This window comes from Bombina bombina, chromosome 5, assembly GCF_027579735.1.
Source record: "Bombina bombina isolate aBomBom1 chromosome 5, aBomBom1.pri, whole genome shotgun sequence".
Classification (NCBI taxonomy): domain Eukaryota; kingdom Metazoa; phylum Chordata; class Amphibia; order Anura; family Bombinatoridae; genus Bombina; species Bombina bombina.
Window position 1 is genome coordinate 459,912,117 of NC_069503.1, and position 21,074 is coordinate 459,933,190.

Sequence of the window (21,074 nt, forward strand, 5' to 3'; positions counted from 1 at the left end):
TCTATTGGTATACTTTGTTGAAGAAGCTGCAATGGGCTGCTGGGACCTAGATGAGCATGTCAGGAGAGTCAATGACAAGAGGCATACATGTGCTAGCTCCCAGCAGTGCATTGCAGCTTCTGAGCCTACCTAGGTATGATTTTCAGTCAAGGATACCAAGAAACCAAACCAAATTATGTAACTAAAATAAATTGAAAAGTTGTAAAAAAATTGCAAGCTCTATCTGATCATAAAAGTTTAATTTTGACTTTACTGTACCTTTTAAGTACTAAAGAAAGCACAGCCCAAAGATGGCATTACTGGGTCTTTTAATAATGCTACAATACCTGAAAGGACCACAGTCATATGAGGGCGGGAGAGACATAATTGTGTAGGCCACTGGCAGAAGACTCAAGAAGAGAATGAGGAGAAGCAGTCCCATGTAGAAGTTATTTGATTTAGATGCTTTGAAGACCCGTTCATGAGGAACATTACTGCTCATAACTGCCCAGCATTGGAAGTACATGGAGGTTAATAATCTGAGAACATTTATTCCAATTAATCCAGGGGCATAAAATGAACCCATCCTAAGAGGAACAATAAAAAAAAGTTATTCAAACTCAAATATATTTTAATAGAAACAAGAAACAAATTATTATCATCTTACAATTGTTTAACTTATTATAAAGGTGTGCTGTACAAGTGGACAAAGTAACTTTCCTGCTTTGTACATTAGTTTCCCAGAGACAATTAGTATCTGCAGATAATTATAACATTCTAAAACTTTACACATACAGGAAGCATCCAGCCCTCGAACCCAGTTACTGTTTGTCCTTTACCTTATTCTTCCAAACATAAACATGATGACTGTGAATAGGTGTTAAGATGCAGACTGAAGTCATATTCTACTAAGAAGTAGTGATTCCCTTTGCTGGGATTTCCAAGCATCAAAAATACAGATGTATGTGTGACAAGGGGATTAGGTACTGTCATCATGAGAAGGGGAGACAGCTGAGTAGTGCATGCAGCAGGAGTTACATAGATTCTATATCAATAACTCTCCCCAGCACAAGAAAATATATTTTTAGGGAGAGATATGTATATGTGTAAATCTCCCCCCAGAGGCACTTTGTAGGTTATCCAGGGGATTTATAGAGACCCCCAAATTTCACAGCGATGGACAACTTGGGACATCTTTATCAAGATTCCATCTCCTCAGTGTCCATTGGAGGAGGCACAAAACAGACTACCTTGTCATACGTGAGACTCTTCCACTCTTCAATGTCCAGCTCACAGCTCTGGTCCTATGGCTCGGCTATGGGTTCATCTTCTGGGTCATGATACTGAGCAAAGTAGGCATGGGCAAGGGCTTCAGATGCAGTTATCCGCTTGTCTGTGTCCAAAACTAACATTTTCTCTAGCAGATCAACAGCTTGTGGATTAGCTCCAAGAAATAGATACTCAAAGACTGGATGTAGTTGCATGCAGGCTCCGATGAGATTTTCTGCAGGAGATCTGGCTCTGGGGTCCCAACCAACCTCAAAATGAGCTTCAATTGATCAATATGGTCTGTGCCTGGAACTAGTGTTCCTCCTGTCAGGAGCTCAGCCATTATACATCCCACTGACCAGATATTAAATGTCTGATTATAATGCATCCAATTCAACATGATTTCTGGAGCTCTATACCATCTTGTAGCTACATATTCAGTCATCTCTTCATCTGTGTGCCGTGCAAATCCAAAGTCCAAAATTCTGTAAGTTCCTCTGAAGTTGTCTCTGAAAGGAGCGGGACTGTGTAAAATGGAGGCTGTCTCCGGTCGGCTACTGCATTGGTCATAACCATCGGTTGATGCCATAGACCTGCCCGATGCTTGCTTTTCAGTCATAGTCCCATTGAGGACCCCTCGAAACCCCTCCAGGGCCGCGGCCAGGATGCAGTGCTCTTTTGTCCGGTGTTGCTTGCTCAGAAAGCCGGAGAGATCTTGAAGTGCTGCTTTTGATTGGCTTTTTCTTTCGGTGTTTGTTGCGTGCAAACTGCCCGATATTTCTTGTGTCACCTTGGTATAGTTATTCAGCTTGTGGTAAACCTCAATCAATTGAGTATTGGGGTTTGCGGCCTTCCCGGGCCCTAAGGACAGGCCAGACCCAAAAGTCTACACTTGCTGTATTGCCGGTAATTTCAATTGAGCAGGTGGCACTTTATTTATGAGGACTTGTAGGTCCTGCTCAGATAGCGCCTTGTCTATCAGGTTTTGAAATAATGCCTCCAACCTAAGGAATAGCAGATCTTGTTTGTTGGGAAGATTTTCTACCCACGTGTCAGCCATGATGTTAATCATTGTTTGTTTCCCTTCTTTTCCCTTCCTCTGCACGTCGGTGCTATTTAGTAGGGTACTTTTGTCGAAGAGGGTAGTGTATATTGTAAACAGAGATGTCAGGGCAAGTTTGGGATGCTGGTAGAATACCCCGGAGATCCGGGGGGGCACTGCCTGTATGATCGCCACTGGTACAGGCCTCAGATGTCCTTTTCTGACCCTGGGGTCATAAATACAACAAAATAGTTTAGGATTACGGTGTAGGTCACTCAGATTCACAAAATCAATCCTGTTGTTGCTAGATGCTACAAATGAATAGAGATGGATACAGCACCCACTACTCACTAGTGCACGGAGAGGGCTGACCAAGCCCAAACAATTCAAGTAAAAGAAGGCAGTCTCCAGCAGTGAGCAAAGTGACTTTTATTTTTAAACACAGGTCAAAGTTGCTAGATGCTATGCTGTAATTTTGGAGTTATAATCTGCGGATTATGATCTCTTTGCCCAGAGCTCTAGAAAAATACAACTGCACAGAGCCGCTGTTAGGACACGCCCCCAGATACAAATGTAATTTTATGTGTTAATATGTGTATATATATATATATATATATATAAATATTAACACATAACTATATATGTATATAAGCATATACATATATATTTACTGGGAACACACATTCCCATAGACCGCAATGTAAAGTAGAGATGGGCGAATGTGTAAATTTTAGAATTTCGAATGTAGAACGAATGTTATTACATAAATTCAAATTCTAAATCCGAATGTCGATAAGAACGAATATTCTTAAAAATTCGAAAATCGAATGTTATTTACAGTTTTCGAATGTCACTTTAGAATTCGAATGTTTATAATTATATCGAATGTCCACATTCGAAATTTCGAATTTAACATTCTATTTAACAAATACTATTCAGAAGTTCAATAGTTCATGTGGTAGGGCGGGAATCTAGTAAATTGATACATAATAGATACAAATATATCATTTTGAATGTTTCCATATAGAATATTGCATAATTCGAATATTACATTTAAAGAAAGCATTAGAAATACTATTACAAACATATAAATTCGAATTTTTCGAATTCGAATATGAATTCGAATTTTTCGAATTCGAATATTGCATAATTCGAATATTACATTTAAAGAAAAAGCATTAGAAATACTATTACAATCTAAATTCGAATTTTTCGAATTCGAATATTGCATAATTCGAATATTACATTTAAAGAAAAAGCATTAGAAATACTATTACAATCTAAATTCTAATTTTTCGAATTCGAATATTGCGTAATTCGAATATTACATTTAAAGAAAAAGCATTGGAAATACTATTACAATCTAAATTTGAATTTTTCGAAAAGAATATTTTCGAATGTAATTGTAAAATTAGAAACCAAACATTCGAAAATCGAATGTTAGAATGTTATGTAAACATTCGAAATTCGATTCGAACGAACGAATGTGTTAAAATTTGTGCCATTTTTCGAATGTTGCGAAACATTCGCCCATCCCTAATGTAAAGGCACTTTTCAGTGCCATTTTCTTTCTAACTCCCCACTCCCGCCACCTTTACCCCCATAATGCTGCCTAGTGCAGTTAGTTATTTTATTAAAAAGTAAAGATGCTGCTTTTATTTATTATTTCAAACAAAAAGAAGCAGCCCCTTTAACAGATAATTTTTTTTTTAAAGAATGATGGCCCATAAAAAATGAGTTCCTTTGTTCATGCTATCAAAACTAAAGGGTTCAAAAGTTCACATTTACGCTATTCAATAACTTTATCAAGCAATGTCCTTGACAGTTTGATTCCTGTGGCATTTAGCAAATATGTAAGTTTCACTTTTGTTCATGACCAGTCCTGACCCCATAGTTATCACTCATCCGATCTCGCTGCCCTTCGGCTTTTTCCCAGCTTTAATGCTAGCCTGTCACTAAGCACCCACACTAAACTACACTGTTCTATCCCTATACCGGCACCCCCGGAGCCCCCCGCAACTCAATAAAGTTACTAACCCCTAAACCGCCACTCCTAGACCCTGCCGCAAGTCTTATAAATGTATTAACCCCTAAACCGCCGCTCCCGGACATCGCTGCCACCTACATTATACCTAGTAACCCCTATCCTGCCCCCCCTATACCGTCGCCACCTATAATAAATTTATTAACCCCTATCCTGCCCCCCCTATACCGTCCCCACCTATAATAAAGTTATTAACCCCTATCCTGCTGATCCCGCACCTCGCCGCAAATAAATAAATAGTTTAACCCCTAAACCGCAGCTCCATGAACCCGCCGCAACCTATATTAAATTTATTAACCCCTATCCTGCCCCCCCTACACCGTCGCCACCTATAATAAATTTATTAACCCCTAATCTGCCTCCCCTACACCGTCGCCCCCTATAAAACATTTATTAACCCCTATCCTGCCCCCCCTACACCACCGCCACTGTAATAAAATTATTAACCCCTAAACCTAAGTCTAACCCTAACCCTGATCGGAACAGCCAATAGAATGTGAGCTCGATCTGATTGGCTGATTCCATCAGCCAATCAGATTTTTCCTACCTTAATTCCGATTGGCTGATAGAATCCTATCAGCCAATCGGAATTGAGGGGACGCCATCTTGGATGACTTCCCTTAAAGGAGCCTTCATTCGTCGTAGTCCGACGGTGAAGAAGGAGGTTCCGCGTCGGCGGGAGGAAGATTCAAGACCCGGCTTGGAAGATGACATCGCCCGGATAGAAGACCTCTTCAGCGCCTCTTTGAAGATGACATCGGCCGGATCGAAGACTTTTCTTCAGCGCCGCCTGGATGATGACTTCATCGGATGGAAGATTTCTTCAGCGCCGCTTGGAGGATTAACTTCTTCCGCTCCGGATGTCCTCTTCAGTTCCATCGCTGCTCGGCTGAGTGAAGACAAGGTAGGATGATCTTCAGGGGATTAGTGTTAGGTTTTTGTAAGGGGGGTTTGGGTTAGATTAGGGGTATGTGGGTGGTGGGTTTTAATGTTGGGGGGGGGGTTGTATTTTTCTTTTACAGGCAAAAGAGCTGTACTTTTTGGGGCATGCCCCCACAAATGGCCCTTTTAAGGGCTGGTAAGGTAAAAGAGCTTTGAACTTTATTTAATTTAGAATAGGGTAGGGCATTTTTTTATTTTGGGGGGGTTTGTTATTTTATTAGGGGGCTTAGATTAGGTGTAAGTAGCTTAAAATTGTTGTAATATTTTTAAAATGTTTGTAACTTATTTTTTTATTTTTTGTAACTTAGCTTTTTTTATTTTTTGTACTTTAGTTAGTTTATGTAATTGTATTTAATTGTAGTTATTTGTAGGTAGTTTATTTAATTAATTTAATGATAGTGTAGTGTTAGGTTTAATTGTAACTTAGGTTAGGATTTATTTCACAGGTAATTTTGTATTTCTTTTAGCTAGGTAGTTATTAAATAGTTAATAACTATTTAATAACTATTCAAGCTAGCTAAAATAAATACAAAGTTACCTGTAAAATAAATATAAATCCTAAGATAGCTACAATATAATTATTATTTATATTGTAGCTATATTAGGGTTTATTTTACAGATAAGTATTTAGTTTTAAATAGGAATAATTTATTAAAGTATATTGTAGTGTTAGGTGTAATTATAACTTAGGTTAGGATTTATTTTACAGGTAAATTTCAGTTTATTTTAGCTAGGTAAGCTATTAAATAGTTAATAACTATTTAATAGCTATTGTACCTAGTTAAAATAAATTGAAAGGTACCTGTAAAATAAAAATAAATCCTAAGATAGCTAGAATATAATTATTATTTATATTGTAGCTATATTAGGGTTTATTTTAAAGGTAAGTATTTAGTTTTAAATAGGATTGATTTAGTTAATAATAAAAATATTATTTAGATTTATTTAATTAATATTTAAGTTAGGGGGGCGTTAGGGTTAGTGTTAGACTTAGGTTTAGGGGTTAATAATTTTATTACAGTGGCGGCGGCGTAGTGGGGGGCAGGATAGGGGTTAATAAATTTATTATAGGTGGCGACGGTGTAGGGGGGCAGATTAGGGGTTAATAAATTTATTATAGGTGGCGACGGTGTAGCGGGGGCAGGATAGGGGTTAATACATTTAATATAGGTTGCGGCGGGTTCAGGGAGCGGCGGTTTAGGGGTTAATACATTTATTATAGTTGCGGTGGGCTCCGGGAGCGGCGGTTTAGGGGTTAATATGTATAGAGTAGCTTGCGGTGGGCTCCGGGAGCGGCGGTTTAGGGGCTAATAATTTTATTTAGTTGCGGCGGTGTAGGGGGGGACAGATTAGTGGTGTTTAGACTCGGGGTACATGTTAGGGTGTTAGGTGCAGACAGCTCCCATAGAAATCAATGGGATGTCTGTCAGCAGCGAACTTGTACTTTCGATATGGTCAGACTCCCATTGATTCCTATGGGATCCGCCGCCTCCAGGGGTGGCGGTTTGAAAACCAGGTACACTGGGCCGTAAAAGTGCCGAGCGTACCTGCTAGTCATTTGATAACTAGCAAAAGTAGTGAGAATGTGCCGCACTTGTGTGCGGAACATCTGGAGTGACGTAAGAATCGATCTGTGTCGGACTGAGTCCGGCGGATCGAAGCTTACGTCACAAAATTCTACTTTTGCCGGTCTCGAGCCTTTGATAACTAAGGCGAATCAGCCTCGCCACAAATACGCTGCGGAATTCCAGTGTATTTGAGGTTGACGGCTTGATAACTACCCCCCCTTGAGTGCTCTCAATAGAATATTTTTTTACAGGGGGCCTGAGGCCGAGGGCTGTGTGCAGGGCCGACCCAAAATGACAGCATGGGGTCCCTACCTAGAACACAAAATAGTTCAAAGAAATGTAGGGCAATGTACTATGCAACACAAACACATAGAAATACAGTACACACACACACACACACACAGACAAGGGTACATACATACAGAAACCTTACATACATACACACATCACTACTTCACCTACATCTATAGGGATCATACATATACAGGTAGACACACACATACATACACACAAACACACAGATATACAGTACACACACACACAAGGGTACATACATACAGACACATTACATACATACACTATCTACTTCACCTACATCTATAGGGATCATACATATACAGGTACACATACACATACATACACACAAACACACAGATATACAGTACACACACACACACAAGGGTACATACCAGTGACGTGCAGTCACAGGAGGCAGGTGAGGCAGCGCCTCCCCTGGCCAATCTATGTAATTACAGCCTTTATTTAAAATTAAAAAATAAAAAAATTAGATTTTTTTTTTTTCATATTTTTTTTTTTTTTATAAAATAAGGTGACCCCCCCTACCCCCCCACCCCTCCACCAAAATCAGGATTCTGTTTTTGTCAACACTCACTGTAAATTATTAAAACCGACCGTAATATACTTATTACATCAATACATTCATATTGCGCAAAACAAGGACAGCCGGCTGTCCTTGCATTGCGCTATATGAATGTATTGACTACTGTGGAAGTGTATGGGACGCTGAGAGACTGCCACCAAGAGGAGAAAAGGTGCTAATGCAGTGCTCTCCAATGCGCCCCATACACTTCCACAGGAGGCTAGCCTCCGTCCTGGCCGGCTCTCAGTCTCACTAGTCTCAGCCAATCAGATTCAGAATTCAGAACTCGTCTGAATCTGACTGGGGCTGGCTGTCTCTGAGTGCCGGGCGGGAATGAAATAGATCCTTCCGCGTGCGGTCATTCCCGCCCGGCACTCAGAGACAGCGCAGACTAGAGTCAGACGTGGTGGGTGTGCTGCACTCTGCTGTGTTGTGTTGACGGCGTGACCCGGGCCCTGGCCGACTGTGAGTGATACTGAGTCTGAGACAGGAGTGGAGTCAGGGGCGCAGGACCTAGACAGGACGTCACTCAGGACAGGAGGACTAGGAGCCGGAGGAGCGCCAGAGGTAGGTGCCGACTGCCGTTGGAATGTTTATTTAATTAATACAAATAATACATACACATTACACAACAACCTAAGTCATCTAATAAATCTTAGAGCCATCAGCCAGATCGCTATAAACAGGCCCCGACTGACCATGGCATAGGGCATGCATTGCCGGGCATTTGCCCGGTGGGCTGCCAGTTACCAGAGCCCCGCCCACTATTAGAGCACATACTGGGTGCTTTCAAATTTCAATGTGACAAGGGCCGTTTCCAAGCGGGGACAGACTGAGCTGTTTTTTGCTGAGGTGCTGCAGTGGGGAGCGCAGTGACTTGGGAGCTCTCTCTTACTTTTCTTTTTTTATAAGTTTTTTTTTTATTGTTGTAAATTTGTAATCCAGGGCATTGGGGGCAAGAGAGCTAACCAGGCTGGTCCTTTGAGGCCTCCGCACTCTGCTGCATATGGTTAGGACCAGAGGAGCAAGAATCACGTTAGCTGGCAAGCTGTTTCAGCATTTACACCTAATGGCATCTGCAGAAAATCAAAGCCTCCAGACGCGTAAAGCAGAGAGGTGCACAGACATTACATAGCTAAAGTTACTTTGCAGTTTGCAAGTTGGTTAATTGATGGCATGCCGAGAAGGAGAACAGCTAAAAATGTCATAGCACTGTTTATTACCTCCATGCCGATGCACAGGCTTCTGTGGAGACAAGGAGAAGAAGGTGGGCTGAGCAGAGCAGTGTAGCAGATGCCGGCAATAGAAGAGCTGTCACTTGTGATTTAATACAATTTAAATTGACCCCTCTACATAGGTAAGAGACAATCTTGAGCACTGTTCACTTTTTGTGTACAAATAAATAAGTGCAGCTTGTCAGGTCAGATGTTTGCTTTTTACAGCTTCCCTGTGTGTAATCTATGCATGCTGTGACCCCTGATAACAGAGGGCAGACATTTTATATCATTGTTTTGTTTTTTTAACCCCTTGTTTTCAAAAGTGTAAAGTACAGTGAGGCTATTTGCCTACAGGTTTTATTTTATTATGTTGCTGTAGGACTAATTATTAATATTTCAAATAGGTCTTTTTTTTTTTTATTATTAAAAAAATGCATTGAAGGTAATGAATTTGTACCCCTGGAAAAAAAATTAAATCTACTATATAAACTTTAAAAAAGCTGAGAGCAAAATGTTAAATGTCTACTGTAGAAAGCAGCTGTTGATTTTTAGATGTAATAGTTTTGGGACACAGGTTTTAAAATATATACTTACAACCATGTTTCAAGTGACCTCTGGGTCCTCTGTGTCTTATGTATATCTGATGTAACTTGTGTATATATATATATATATATATATATATATATAGTATTAATGCATATGAGTGTGTGTGTTGTGTGCGTATCTGGGTGTATGTGTGGTTTGCATGCACATGAGTGTGTGTGTGTGTGTGTATGTGTTGTATGCGTGCGTGTATGTGTGGTGTATGCGCATATATAAGTATGTGTGCTGTGCTTGTCTATGAGTATATGTATGCGTGGTGTGTGTTTATATGTGTAATGTGCATGCATGTACGTGTTTATATGTGTGGTGTGTGTGCATTTGAGTGTGTGTATGTGGGCGTTTAAATTAAACATGGGGGATGAGTGGGCTGTTTTGCCTTAAAATGCCCGGGCATATTTTTGGTCCCAGTCCGGCCCTGGCTATAAATTAAAAATGGCACAGAAATATTTACTTAAATCTGCTGGACGGACCCTGACAAACTGAATGGTATCTGTGAATGTGATTGATTCATTGTGCAATAATAGTACAGAACAGAAGCAGCCATAGACGTGTCGGGGTCAACACAGTCACACAGTCAGTGAGTGGTGCTTGAGTGGTGGTGACAGACTCCAGTGGTCAGTGCTAGCAACAGTCTGCTTAGGTGAAGTGAGTGTTTTTTATTATATAAATTAGAGGGACAATACATGACATTCGAATCCGATCACAGATCAACAGAACATTTGACACTGACAAGTTTCGTGCCCAACTGCTACTGCAGTGCCCACTGCCCACTGCGTCACGTTACTATAAACAGCACTCTGAGCACTGTCTTGTCTGCCACATGGGAATAAGTAAAAAAATGAGGTCTCAATTCTCAAAATTGCATTGCAAATATACCTGCTGCTTGAAGCCTTGAATATGTGTGGGAACAAGGTGACTTTATTAACACTATATGAAGGGGGGGAAATAAATTAAAACATAAATTTTAATATGCAGATAAAGATTAAAACTGGAATCACTTTATTAAAAACACACTTAGGAATTCTCATTAGGTATGTACTGTTGCATAGTAAAGGTAATAGTGTGCTAGCTTTAGGTGCTTGGTTAAATCACATAAAACTGACGTATTGCCATTTGGGTATAGCAAGTTAATGTAAATAACCTATATAAATAACCTGAGAATGTCTAAATAGCAGAATTGACATTGACATTTCTGCTATTTAGATATTCTCAGGTTATTTATAAAGGTTATTTACATTAAATTGCTATACCCAAATGGCAATACGTCAGTTTTATGTGATTAACCAAGCAAGCACCTAAAGCACACTATTACCTTTACTATGCAACAGTACATACCTAACAATGAGAAATCCTAAGTGTGTTTTTACTAAAGTGATTCCAGTTTTAATCTTTATCTGCATACTAAGTTATGTTTTAATTTATTCCCCCCCCCCCCTTTCATATAGTGTTAATAAGGTCACCTTGTTCCCACACATATTCAAGGTATATTTGCAATTTTGAGACCTCTTCATTTTTTTAGTTAATCCCATGAGTGCTGTTAATGTAGTCCAACATTTTTAAATTTACAGAATAATGAAGGAATCTATAAGCATAATTTGCAGCATTAAAGTAAAAAATATGTTTTAAACATATTTTAATGGGCCTGGATTTCTAGATATCATAATCAGAGCAAGCATTTTGTTATCTGGCAAGAGTTTCTGTTACAATCCTTTAGAATAAAATCAGATGTTTACTAAGTTGACCAGTTTGCCAAGACACCATTTAAAGGGAGATGAAACCCATATGTTTTCTTTCATGATTTAGAAAGAGCATGCAATTTTAAATAACTTTCCAATTTACATCTAATATCTGGTTTTCTTCAATCTTTTGATATCCTTTGTTGAAAAATCATATCTAAATATGCTCAGTAGCTACTGAGCATATTTAGATATGATTTTCAACAAAGGATATCAAAAGAATGAAGAAAATCATATATCCTTTGTTGAAAATCATATCTAAATATGCTCAGTAGATACTGATTGGTGGCTGCATATAGATTCCTCATGTGATTGGCTCGCCCATGTGCATTGCTATTTCTTCAACAAAGGATATCCAAAGAATGAAGGCTTATCCGATTCCTAGCCACTGCCTCACCAGCCTCTGAAGTCACCGCACATCACTGGTACATACATACAGACGCATTACATACATACACTATCTACTTCACCTACATCTATAGGGATCATACATATACAGGTACACACACACATACATACATACAAACACACAGATATACAGTACACACACACACATACAGACACATTACATACATACACTATCTACTTCACCTACATCTATAGGGATAATCACACACACACATACTCAAAACACACACATACTGTCTACAAAAAAAAATACACACACACAGAGAAGCAGAAGAAAACATCTGTAAATGTGGTTAGGGGTCTGGCATACATTTGCTTAATATGTTTGTTTTTTCGCTGCATCTTAATTCCTTGTTGAGATCTTAATTTAAAACCTAAACAAACAATTGCAGAAAAAAATAACAACGAAAAAAGGATACTAACAGGTCAAAAGACACCGACAGCAGCACTGAAATCGGATATGACTCACTGACAGTAACACTGATTAGCAGAAGTGGCACAGGGATATGGCTCATTCACAGCAGAAGTGGTACAGGAATGCTGACAGCAACACTGAGCACTGACACAGGGTAAGGCTCACAGACAGTAGCAGTGGCAAAGGAGCCGGGCATACTGACACCAGCACTGGTACAGTTGCAGGCAGAGGCGTAACTAGAAACCACAGGGCCCAGGTGCAAGAATCTAAGAAGGGCCCACCCACCCACCCAAAAAAAGTGAATTTGATACATATCTTTTTTTTTTTTTTTTTACTTTTAACACAGAAAAAAATGTGAATCAGATGACATGTCTGCAAAAGGAGGTACCCTGTGCCCACAGTCTGTGAGATGGTCTGATCCCCTATTACTGTATATAGGGGCACTGTTTAACCCACCAGTACTGTATATAGTGAGTCAGTGATACAGTCTGTAATCTGTCGGTGAGATGGCTGGCCTGACCCTACCCGCCCCAGTACTTTATAAAGTGACCACAGTAGTCTGTGACATGGTCCACCCTTGGGGGCCCAGTTGCAATTGAGACCTCTGCACCCCCTGTAGTTTTGCCCCTGGGCATTAGTACCCAGATAAAGGCACACTATTCCCTGTATTTTAAATTGTTTTAAATAAATGTTGTATAAAGCAGAACTGGATTCCTGAGAGAGTTGTTCTATAAAGCTATTATCTTTGAGCTAATTGTAGCTCAAAAGAGCGTGAGTACCAGTGTTCTTATAAAGTGTTTTGTTTATTTTGTTACAGTGTTGCGCTATGATCCTGTATTCTCCTTCCTAATAGCACTCTGAGGCTATGGCCTTTAAGATGGGAGCTGCCTAGGCACAATTGTTCAAACAAGGTTTGAGGCCTTTGAAAATTAGATTGGTCTGGGGGGCCTTTGAAAATTAGATTGGTCTGGGGGTGAGTGCAGAAAAGATTGGAGTTGTGCGTATTTAAGCCAGGGAGCAAATCATCCTCTTGCCACTTCTCTCAGCTCATCCCATATTTATTGTAAGTTTTATTGCATTATATTTTACTGTCACAATCTCCACAGATGCTAAATGTCAGTAAATACTGGAGCAGATATTCCTTGCAATTGCCTTTAACACCTGACTCATAAAATCTTAACAAAAGTTTTCAAGAGTGGCTGGGTTGGGGGGGGGAGAAGCATTATTCGACCCATGGATGTCTAATATATAGTTGAAAGATGCTCAAGACTGGACAAACAAATCATGTATTAATATCTGTAAGCCACACTTACCCACAACAGCTCCTACAGCCGTCATCCCTTCCTTGCTCTTCCAATGTTCCTCCCTCCAAAGAACCCTGTGTGCAGTAACAGCTATGCACACTATTTTATTGGTGTCATGTATAACATGAAACATTATCACTCTTACTGCTATTTGTTGTCCTAAAATAACCACAGCCACCTTATGTAACCTTCCCACTCATCTCTAACACAGCCCCTCTCTCAAACAGTGCCCCTATCATTCCTTTGTGTCTACCTTGCACAGCCCCTCATACCATCTGTGCTCCTTTCATTCTCCTAAAAAGCATAAATGGTTTTAACATCTTGGAATTGATTGTCTTGTACATGTAAATGGTACACTGATATAAAAACAAGGTTTGAAAATGTTTATACATATGTGCTGAGTTTAATCTTTTTTTAAAAAGTAGATATCATGTAACCATATTTGTTACTGTAAAAATGGTTTTATACAAGTAATATCACTGAATTATAAACCATGAGAATGCACGTTTACTGAGTACGTCATCTTACATTAAAGAGAAAGATGGGGAGAAAATAGCGGCGTTTATGGTTATGCCAAAGAAGACGCCTATAGTTCATTGTTTCCAGGAGAACACTGTGACCAGCGCTCACAACTGTATGATGTCTGGAGCCCTCCATGTAGAAGAAGAAGAGGAGACAAACACCCTACAGTTTTTATAACTTATATTTACCTACGGTACTGTGCTTTTTCTGTGGCTGCAAAATACTTCTGTACTCTAACCTTGGCTCTGCCCTGGTCATGTTTAATTTAAAAATAATTATGCATGTGCAAAAATATAACTGCACTAAAGATAAAATAGTACACTGACAATTTAAATTTACAATGTCCAAAACTTTGACCCATGCAAATGAACAAGATGTGACTTTAAAAAAAGTCCCAAATGTGTTTTTAAGAGGTGAAGACTGATGATATTAATAATCAAAAACTCCATCAAAAATGTGTTTGAATAGTAATTTTACTGCAATATTATTGTTAAAGGACCAGTAAAAACAGTAGATTTGCATAATCAACAAATGCATGATAAAAAGACAATGCAATAGCACTTAGGGGTCAATTTATCAAGCTCCGTATTGAGTTTGATGCCCCTTGTTTCTGGCGAGCCTTCAGGCTTGCCCGAAACAGAAGTTATGAAGCAGCAGTCTAAAGATCACTGCTCCATAACTTGTCCGCCTACTCTGAGGCCGCAGACAGAAATCAACCTGATCGAATACTATCGGGTTGATTGACAGTACACCCCCTGCTAGCAGCCAATTTGCTGTCGTCATTTATCGATGTGCAGCGGACATGATACACTACATCTTTTCATGTCCGCTCTCACTTACATAAATATACCCCTTAGTCTGAACTAAGTTTTTCTGACAAATTTCAGTTATGTGTATTTCCACTCCTCCAGTATAATGTGACAGCCATTAGCGAATCACAAATGCATATATGTATATTCTGTGAATTCTTGCACATGCTCAGTAGAAGCTGGTGACAAAGAAAGTGTAAATATAAAAAGACTGTGCACATTTTGTTATTTGGAGGAAAATTAGAAAGTTGACTGAAATTCAATGCTCTATCTGAATCATGAAAGCTTAATTTTGACTTGAGTGTCTCTTTAACCTGCAAAGATAATGCATTGCAAACACACTTCAAAACCATGTGATAAGATTTCAAATGGTATGGAACCCATCAAAAAGCCATCCTCTAACACATTGGAATAGACTTTAAAGGGACATAAAACCCAACAGTTTTCTTTTTCTTATTTTTCATGATTCAAATAGGGCATGCGATTTTAAACAACTCTCCAATTTACTTATTTGATCAAATTTGCTTCATTCTCTTATTATCCTTTTTTGAAGGAGCACCTAAGCACCACTGGGAGCTATCTGAAGACATCTGGTGATCCAATGAAAAGAGTCATTTTTGTGCAATCACCAATCAGCAGCTAGCTCCCAGTAATGCATTGCTGCTCCTGAGCCTATCTAGATATGCTTTCCAACTAAAAATACTAACACCTAAATTATGAGTTTTGCGGTAGCATGGGTGCGGTGCTATCTTGCACGTTATTCTCACCGCTCACTTACCTGCAGCACTGGTATTACGAGTTTTTACAAACCCGGCGTTAAAAGACAAAAAGTGAGCGAAGAGCAAAATTTTGCTCCAAATCTCACTTCAATACCAGCGCTGCTTAAGTCAGCGGTGAGCTGATTGAATGTGCTTGTGCACGATTTCCCCATAGGGATCAACGGGGAGAGCCGGCTGAGAAAAAGTCTAACACCGGCAATTAAGCAGCGTCTAGCTCAGTAACACAGCCCCATTGAATCCTATGGGAAATAAAATTTATGTTTACACCCAACACCCTAACATGAACCCCGAGTCTAAACACCCCTAATCTTACACTTATTAACCCCTAATCTGCCGCCCCCAACGTCGACGCCACTATACTAAATGTATTAACCCCTAAACCTAAGTCTAACCCTAACCCTAACACCCCCTAACTTAAATATAATTAAAATAAATCTAAATAAAATTCCTATCTCTAACTAAATTATTCCTATTTAAAACTAAATACTTACCTATAAAATAAACCCTAAGCTAGCTGCAATATAACTAATAGTTACATTGTATCTAGCTTAGGGTTTATTTTTATTTTACAGACAAGTTTGTATTTATTTTAACTAGGTAGAATAGTTATTAAATAGTTATTAACTATTTAATAACTACCTAGCTAAAATAAATACAAAAGTACATATAAAATTAAAACCTAACCTAAGTTACAATAACACCTAACACTACACTATAATTAAATAAATTCCCTACATTAAATACAATTAAATAAATTAAATTAGCTAAAGTACAAAAACCCCCCATTAAATTACAGAGAATAATAAACAAATTACAGATCTTTAAACTAATTACACTTAATCTAATAGCCCTATCAAAATAAAAAAAGCCCCCCCCCCAAAATAAAAAAAAACCCTAGCCTAAACTAAACTATCAATAGCCCTTAAAAGGGCCTTTTGTGGGGCATTGCCCCAAAGAAATCAGCTCTTTTACCTGTAAAAAAATACAAACAACCTCCAACAGTAAAACCCACCACCGACACAAAAACCCCCCAAATAAAATACTAACTAAAAAAACCTAAGCTCCCCATTGCCCTGAAAAGGGCATTTGGATGGGCATTGCCCTTAAAAGGGCAGTTAGCTCTTTTGCGGCCCAAACCCTAATCTAAAAAATAAAACCCACCCAATACACCCTTAAAAAAACCTAACACTAACCCCCTGAAGATCGACTTACTGTTCTGAAGATCCGACATCCATCCTCAAGGAAACGGCCGAAGTCCTCAACGAAGCCGGGATAAATCTTCACCCAAGCCGGGCGAAGTGGTCCTCCAGACGGGCAGAAATCTTCATCCAGACGGCATCTTATATCTTCATCCATCCGACGCGGAGCAGTTCCATCTTCATCCGACGGACGGAAGTTCAATCCTATTGGCTGATCCAATCAGCAAATAGGATTGAGCTCACATTCTATTGGCTGATTGGAACAATGAAGTTTTTTAGGGGTTAATATGTTTATTATAGTGGCAGCGACATTGTGGGCAGCAGATTAGGGTTTAATAAGTGTAGGTAGGTTGCGGCGACATTGGGGGAGGCAGATTAGGGGTTAATAAATATAATGTAGGTTGTGGTGATGTCCGGAGTGGATGATTAGGGGTTAATAAATATAATGTAGTTTGCGGCGATGTCCAGAGCGGAAGATTAGGGGTTAATAAGTAAAATGTAGATGGCGGCAATGTTAGGGGCGGCAGATTAGGGGTTATTAATATTTAACTAGTGTTTGCGAGGCGGGAGTGCGGCGGTTTAGGAGTTAATATGTTTATTATAGTGCCGGCGATGTGCGGAGTGGCAGATTAGGGGTTAAAATTTTATTATAGGGTTTATGATGCGGGAGGGCCTCGGTTTAGGGGTTAATATGTAGTTTATGGGTGTTAGTGTACTTTTTAGCACTTTAGTTATGAGTTTTATGTTACAGAGTTGTACCATAAAACTCATAACTACTGACTTTCAAATGCAGTAGGAATCTTGGCAGTAGAGGGTGTACCGCTCACTTTTTGGCCTCCCATGACAGACTCATAATACCGGCGCTATGGAAGTCCCATAGAAAAAAGACTTTATGAAGTTTACGTAAGTCGTTTTGCGGTAAGGCCAAAGAAGTGTGTGGTGCCCCTAAACCTGCAAGACCAGCGGGCGTAAAAAAGCAGCGTTAGGACCTAACGCTGCTTTTTCACCTAACGCAAAACTCGTAATCTACCCGTAAGAGAATTAAGCAATTTATATAATAGAAGCAAATTAAAAAGTTGTGTAAAATTACATGTTCTATCAGAATCATGAAAGAAAAAGCTTGGGTTTCATGTCCCTTTAATTTGTTTAAAAAAAGTTAGCAAAGCTTATTAAGAAATAAACATTTCTGTATTATTAAACATCTACACAGCTGAAATTAATGTTTAACAGTAAACAGCTTTTATTGCATGGTGAGGAACCTAGCTGGATGCTTATTGTACAATACAAATATTCATCTTTAAGCAAGCAGCATAGGAAGAAACATATTTGCAGCAACATAAAACTAGCAATTTAAAAGGAAAGTTTTCATACATAAAAATTAACAACATTTATAAATGAATGATATTTAAACTGGCGTTCATATTAATTCAACAATTTTTTATTTACCAACATTATTTAGCTGCCAGTTATACTTCATTAAAATTTTAAAAAGGAAAAAAGATAGAAATCTATTCATGTTATCCCTCCATGTAAAATTTATTTAGCTCATTCTGTTATATTTTTCTGATATTTTCCTCTGCTTATTAAAGGCAAGATTTTCTTTCCAAACTATAGTGTTTATTTGTTCTCCGGTCAAATATTTACTACAATGTTTCGGCTAGATTACGAGTCTTGCATTAGGCTTAAAAAGCAGCGTTGGCCGGTCCCAACGCTGCTTTTTAACGCCCGCTGGTATTACGAGTCTTGCAGGTACAGGTGTACTGCTCCCTTTTTTGGCCAGACTCGGAAATACCGCAAATCCACTTATGTCAATTGCGTATCCTATTTTTTCAATGGGACTTGCATAGCGCCGGTATTACGAGTCTGACCAAAAGTGAGCGGTAGACCCTCTCCTGTCAAGACTGGTACCGCATTTAAAAGTCAGTAGTTAAGAGTTTTACACTACAACGCCGTAGCATAAAACTCTGAACTAAAGTGCTAAAAAGTACACTAACACCCATAAACTACCTATTAACCCCTAAACCGAGGCCCCCCCAGATAGCAAACACTATAATAAATTTTTTAACCCCTAATCTGCCAAACCGGACATCGCCGCCACTATAATAAATATATTAACCCCTAAACCACCACACTCCCGCCTCTCAAACACTAGTTAAATATTATTACCCCTAATCTGCCGTCTCTAACATCGCTGACACCTACCTACATTTATTAACCCCTAATCTGCCGCCCCCAACGTCGCCCCCACTATATTAAAGTTATTAACCCCTAAATCTGTCTAACACTAACTCTAACCCGCCCTAAATTAAATATTATTTAAATAAATCTAAATAAAATAACTATCATTAACTACATTATTCCTATTTAAAACTAAATACTTACCTGTAAAATAAACCGTAAGATAGCTACAATATAACTAATAATTACATTGTAGCTATCTTAGGGTTTATTTTTATTTTACAGGCAAGTTTGTATTTATTTTATCTAGGTATAATAGTTATTAAATAGTTATTAACTATTTAATAACTACCTAGCTAATATAAAAGCAAAAGTACCTGTAAAATAAAACCTAACCTAAATTACAATTACACCTAACACTACACTATAATTAAATTCATTCCATAAATTAAATTAAATTATCTAAAGCACAAAAAAAACAAACACTAAATTACAGAAAATAATAAACAAATTAAAATTTTTTTTAAACTAATTACACCTAATCTAATCCCCCTAAAAAAATAAAAAAGCCCCAACAAAATAAAAAAAAATCCCTACCCTACACTAAATTACAAATAGCCCTTAATAGGGCCTTTTGCGGGGCATTGCCCCAAAGTAATCAGCTCTTTTACCTGTAAAAAAAAAAGTACAAATCACCTTCCCCAACATTAAAACCCACCACCCACACAACCAACACTACTCTAAAACTCTATGCTCACTTTTTTGCGGTTAAAGCCGGGTTTGGAAAAACCCGTAATACCAGCGCTGTCTGTAAGTGAGCGGTGAGCACAAACTGCTCGTTAGCACCGCATACCCTGTAACGCAAAACTCATAATCTAGCCGTTTGTGTATAACAGGGATTTCCATCTTAAGAACCAGGATGATGCATGGTGTCATCTATCTAGCTGCATTTTTTAGCTTAACATATGTGTAACGTAAATAAAGTATGCTTTCAAAAATAGAAATATTAATACTTTATTTTTATCATTTAATAAAATGTAAAGTGAGTGAACAGAAGAAAAATTTAAATCAAATCAATATTTGGTATGACCACCCTTTGCCTTCAAAACAGCATTGATTCTTCTAGGTACACAAAGTTAGGGATTTTGTAGGCATATACGTCTAGATTTAGAGTTTTGTCGGTAAGGACCCGAAAAGCTAACGCCGGCTTTTTTCTGGCCGCACCATAAAAATAACTCTGGTATTGAGAGTCCACATAAAGGCTGCGTTAGGCTCCAAAAAAGGAGCGTAGAGCATATTTAACGCAGCTTCAACTCTCGATACCAGAGTTGCTTACGCAAGCGGCCAGCCTCAAAAACGTGCTTGTGCACGATTCCCCCATAGGAAACAATGGGGCTGTTTGAGCTGAAAAAAAAACTAACACCTGCAAAAAAGCCACGTTCAGCTCCTAACGCAGCCTCATTGTTTGCTATGGGGAAACACTTCCTACGTCTGCACCTAACACTTTAACATGTACCCCGAGTCTAAACACCCCTAACCTTACACTTATTAACCCCTAATCTGCCGCCCCCGCTATCGCTGACCCCTGCATATTATTATTAACCCCTAATCTGCCGCTCCATAAACCGCCGCTACTTACATTATCCCTATGTACCCCTAATCTGCTGCCCTAACATCGCCGACCCCTATATTATATTTATTAACCCCTAATCTGCCCCCCACAACGTCGCCTCCACCTGTCTACACTTATTAACCCCTAATCTGCCGACAGGACCGCACCGCTATTATTATAAAGTTATTAACCCCTAATCCGCCTCACTAACCCTATAATAAATAGTATTAACCCCTAATCTGCCCTCCCTAACATCGCCGACACCTAACTTCAATTATTAACCCCTAATCTGACGATTGGAGCTCACCGCTATTCTAATAAATGTATTAACCCCTAAAGCTAAGTCTAACCCTAACACTAACACCCCCCTAAATTAAATATAATTTTAATCTAACAAAATTAATTAACTCTTATTAAATAAATTATTCCTATTTAAAGATAAATACTTACCTGTAAAATAAATCCTAATATAGCTACAACATAAATTATAATTATATTATAGCTATTTTAGGATTTATATTTATTTTACAGGTAACTTTGTATTTATTTTAACCAGGTACAATAGCTA

At 38.7% G+C, this 21,074-nt stretch overlaps 1 protein-coding gene across 1 annotated transcript in view; it reads right to left on the reverse strand.

The window, feature by feature from the left end:
* The window catches only part of TMC2 (transmembrane channel like 2), a 212,269-nt gene that overhangs the window by 31,806 nt on the left and 159,389 nt on the right, over window positions 1-21,074 (reverse strand). Inside the window, exon 14 of the mRNA XM_053715757.1 lies at window positions 327-566. Within this exon, the coding sequence (XP_053571732.1) occupies window positions 327-566 (240 nt within the window). The remainder of the gene's footprint in view (window positions 1-326; window positions 567-21,074) is intronic.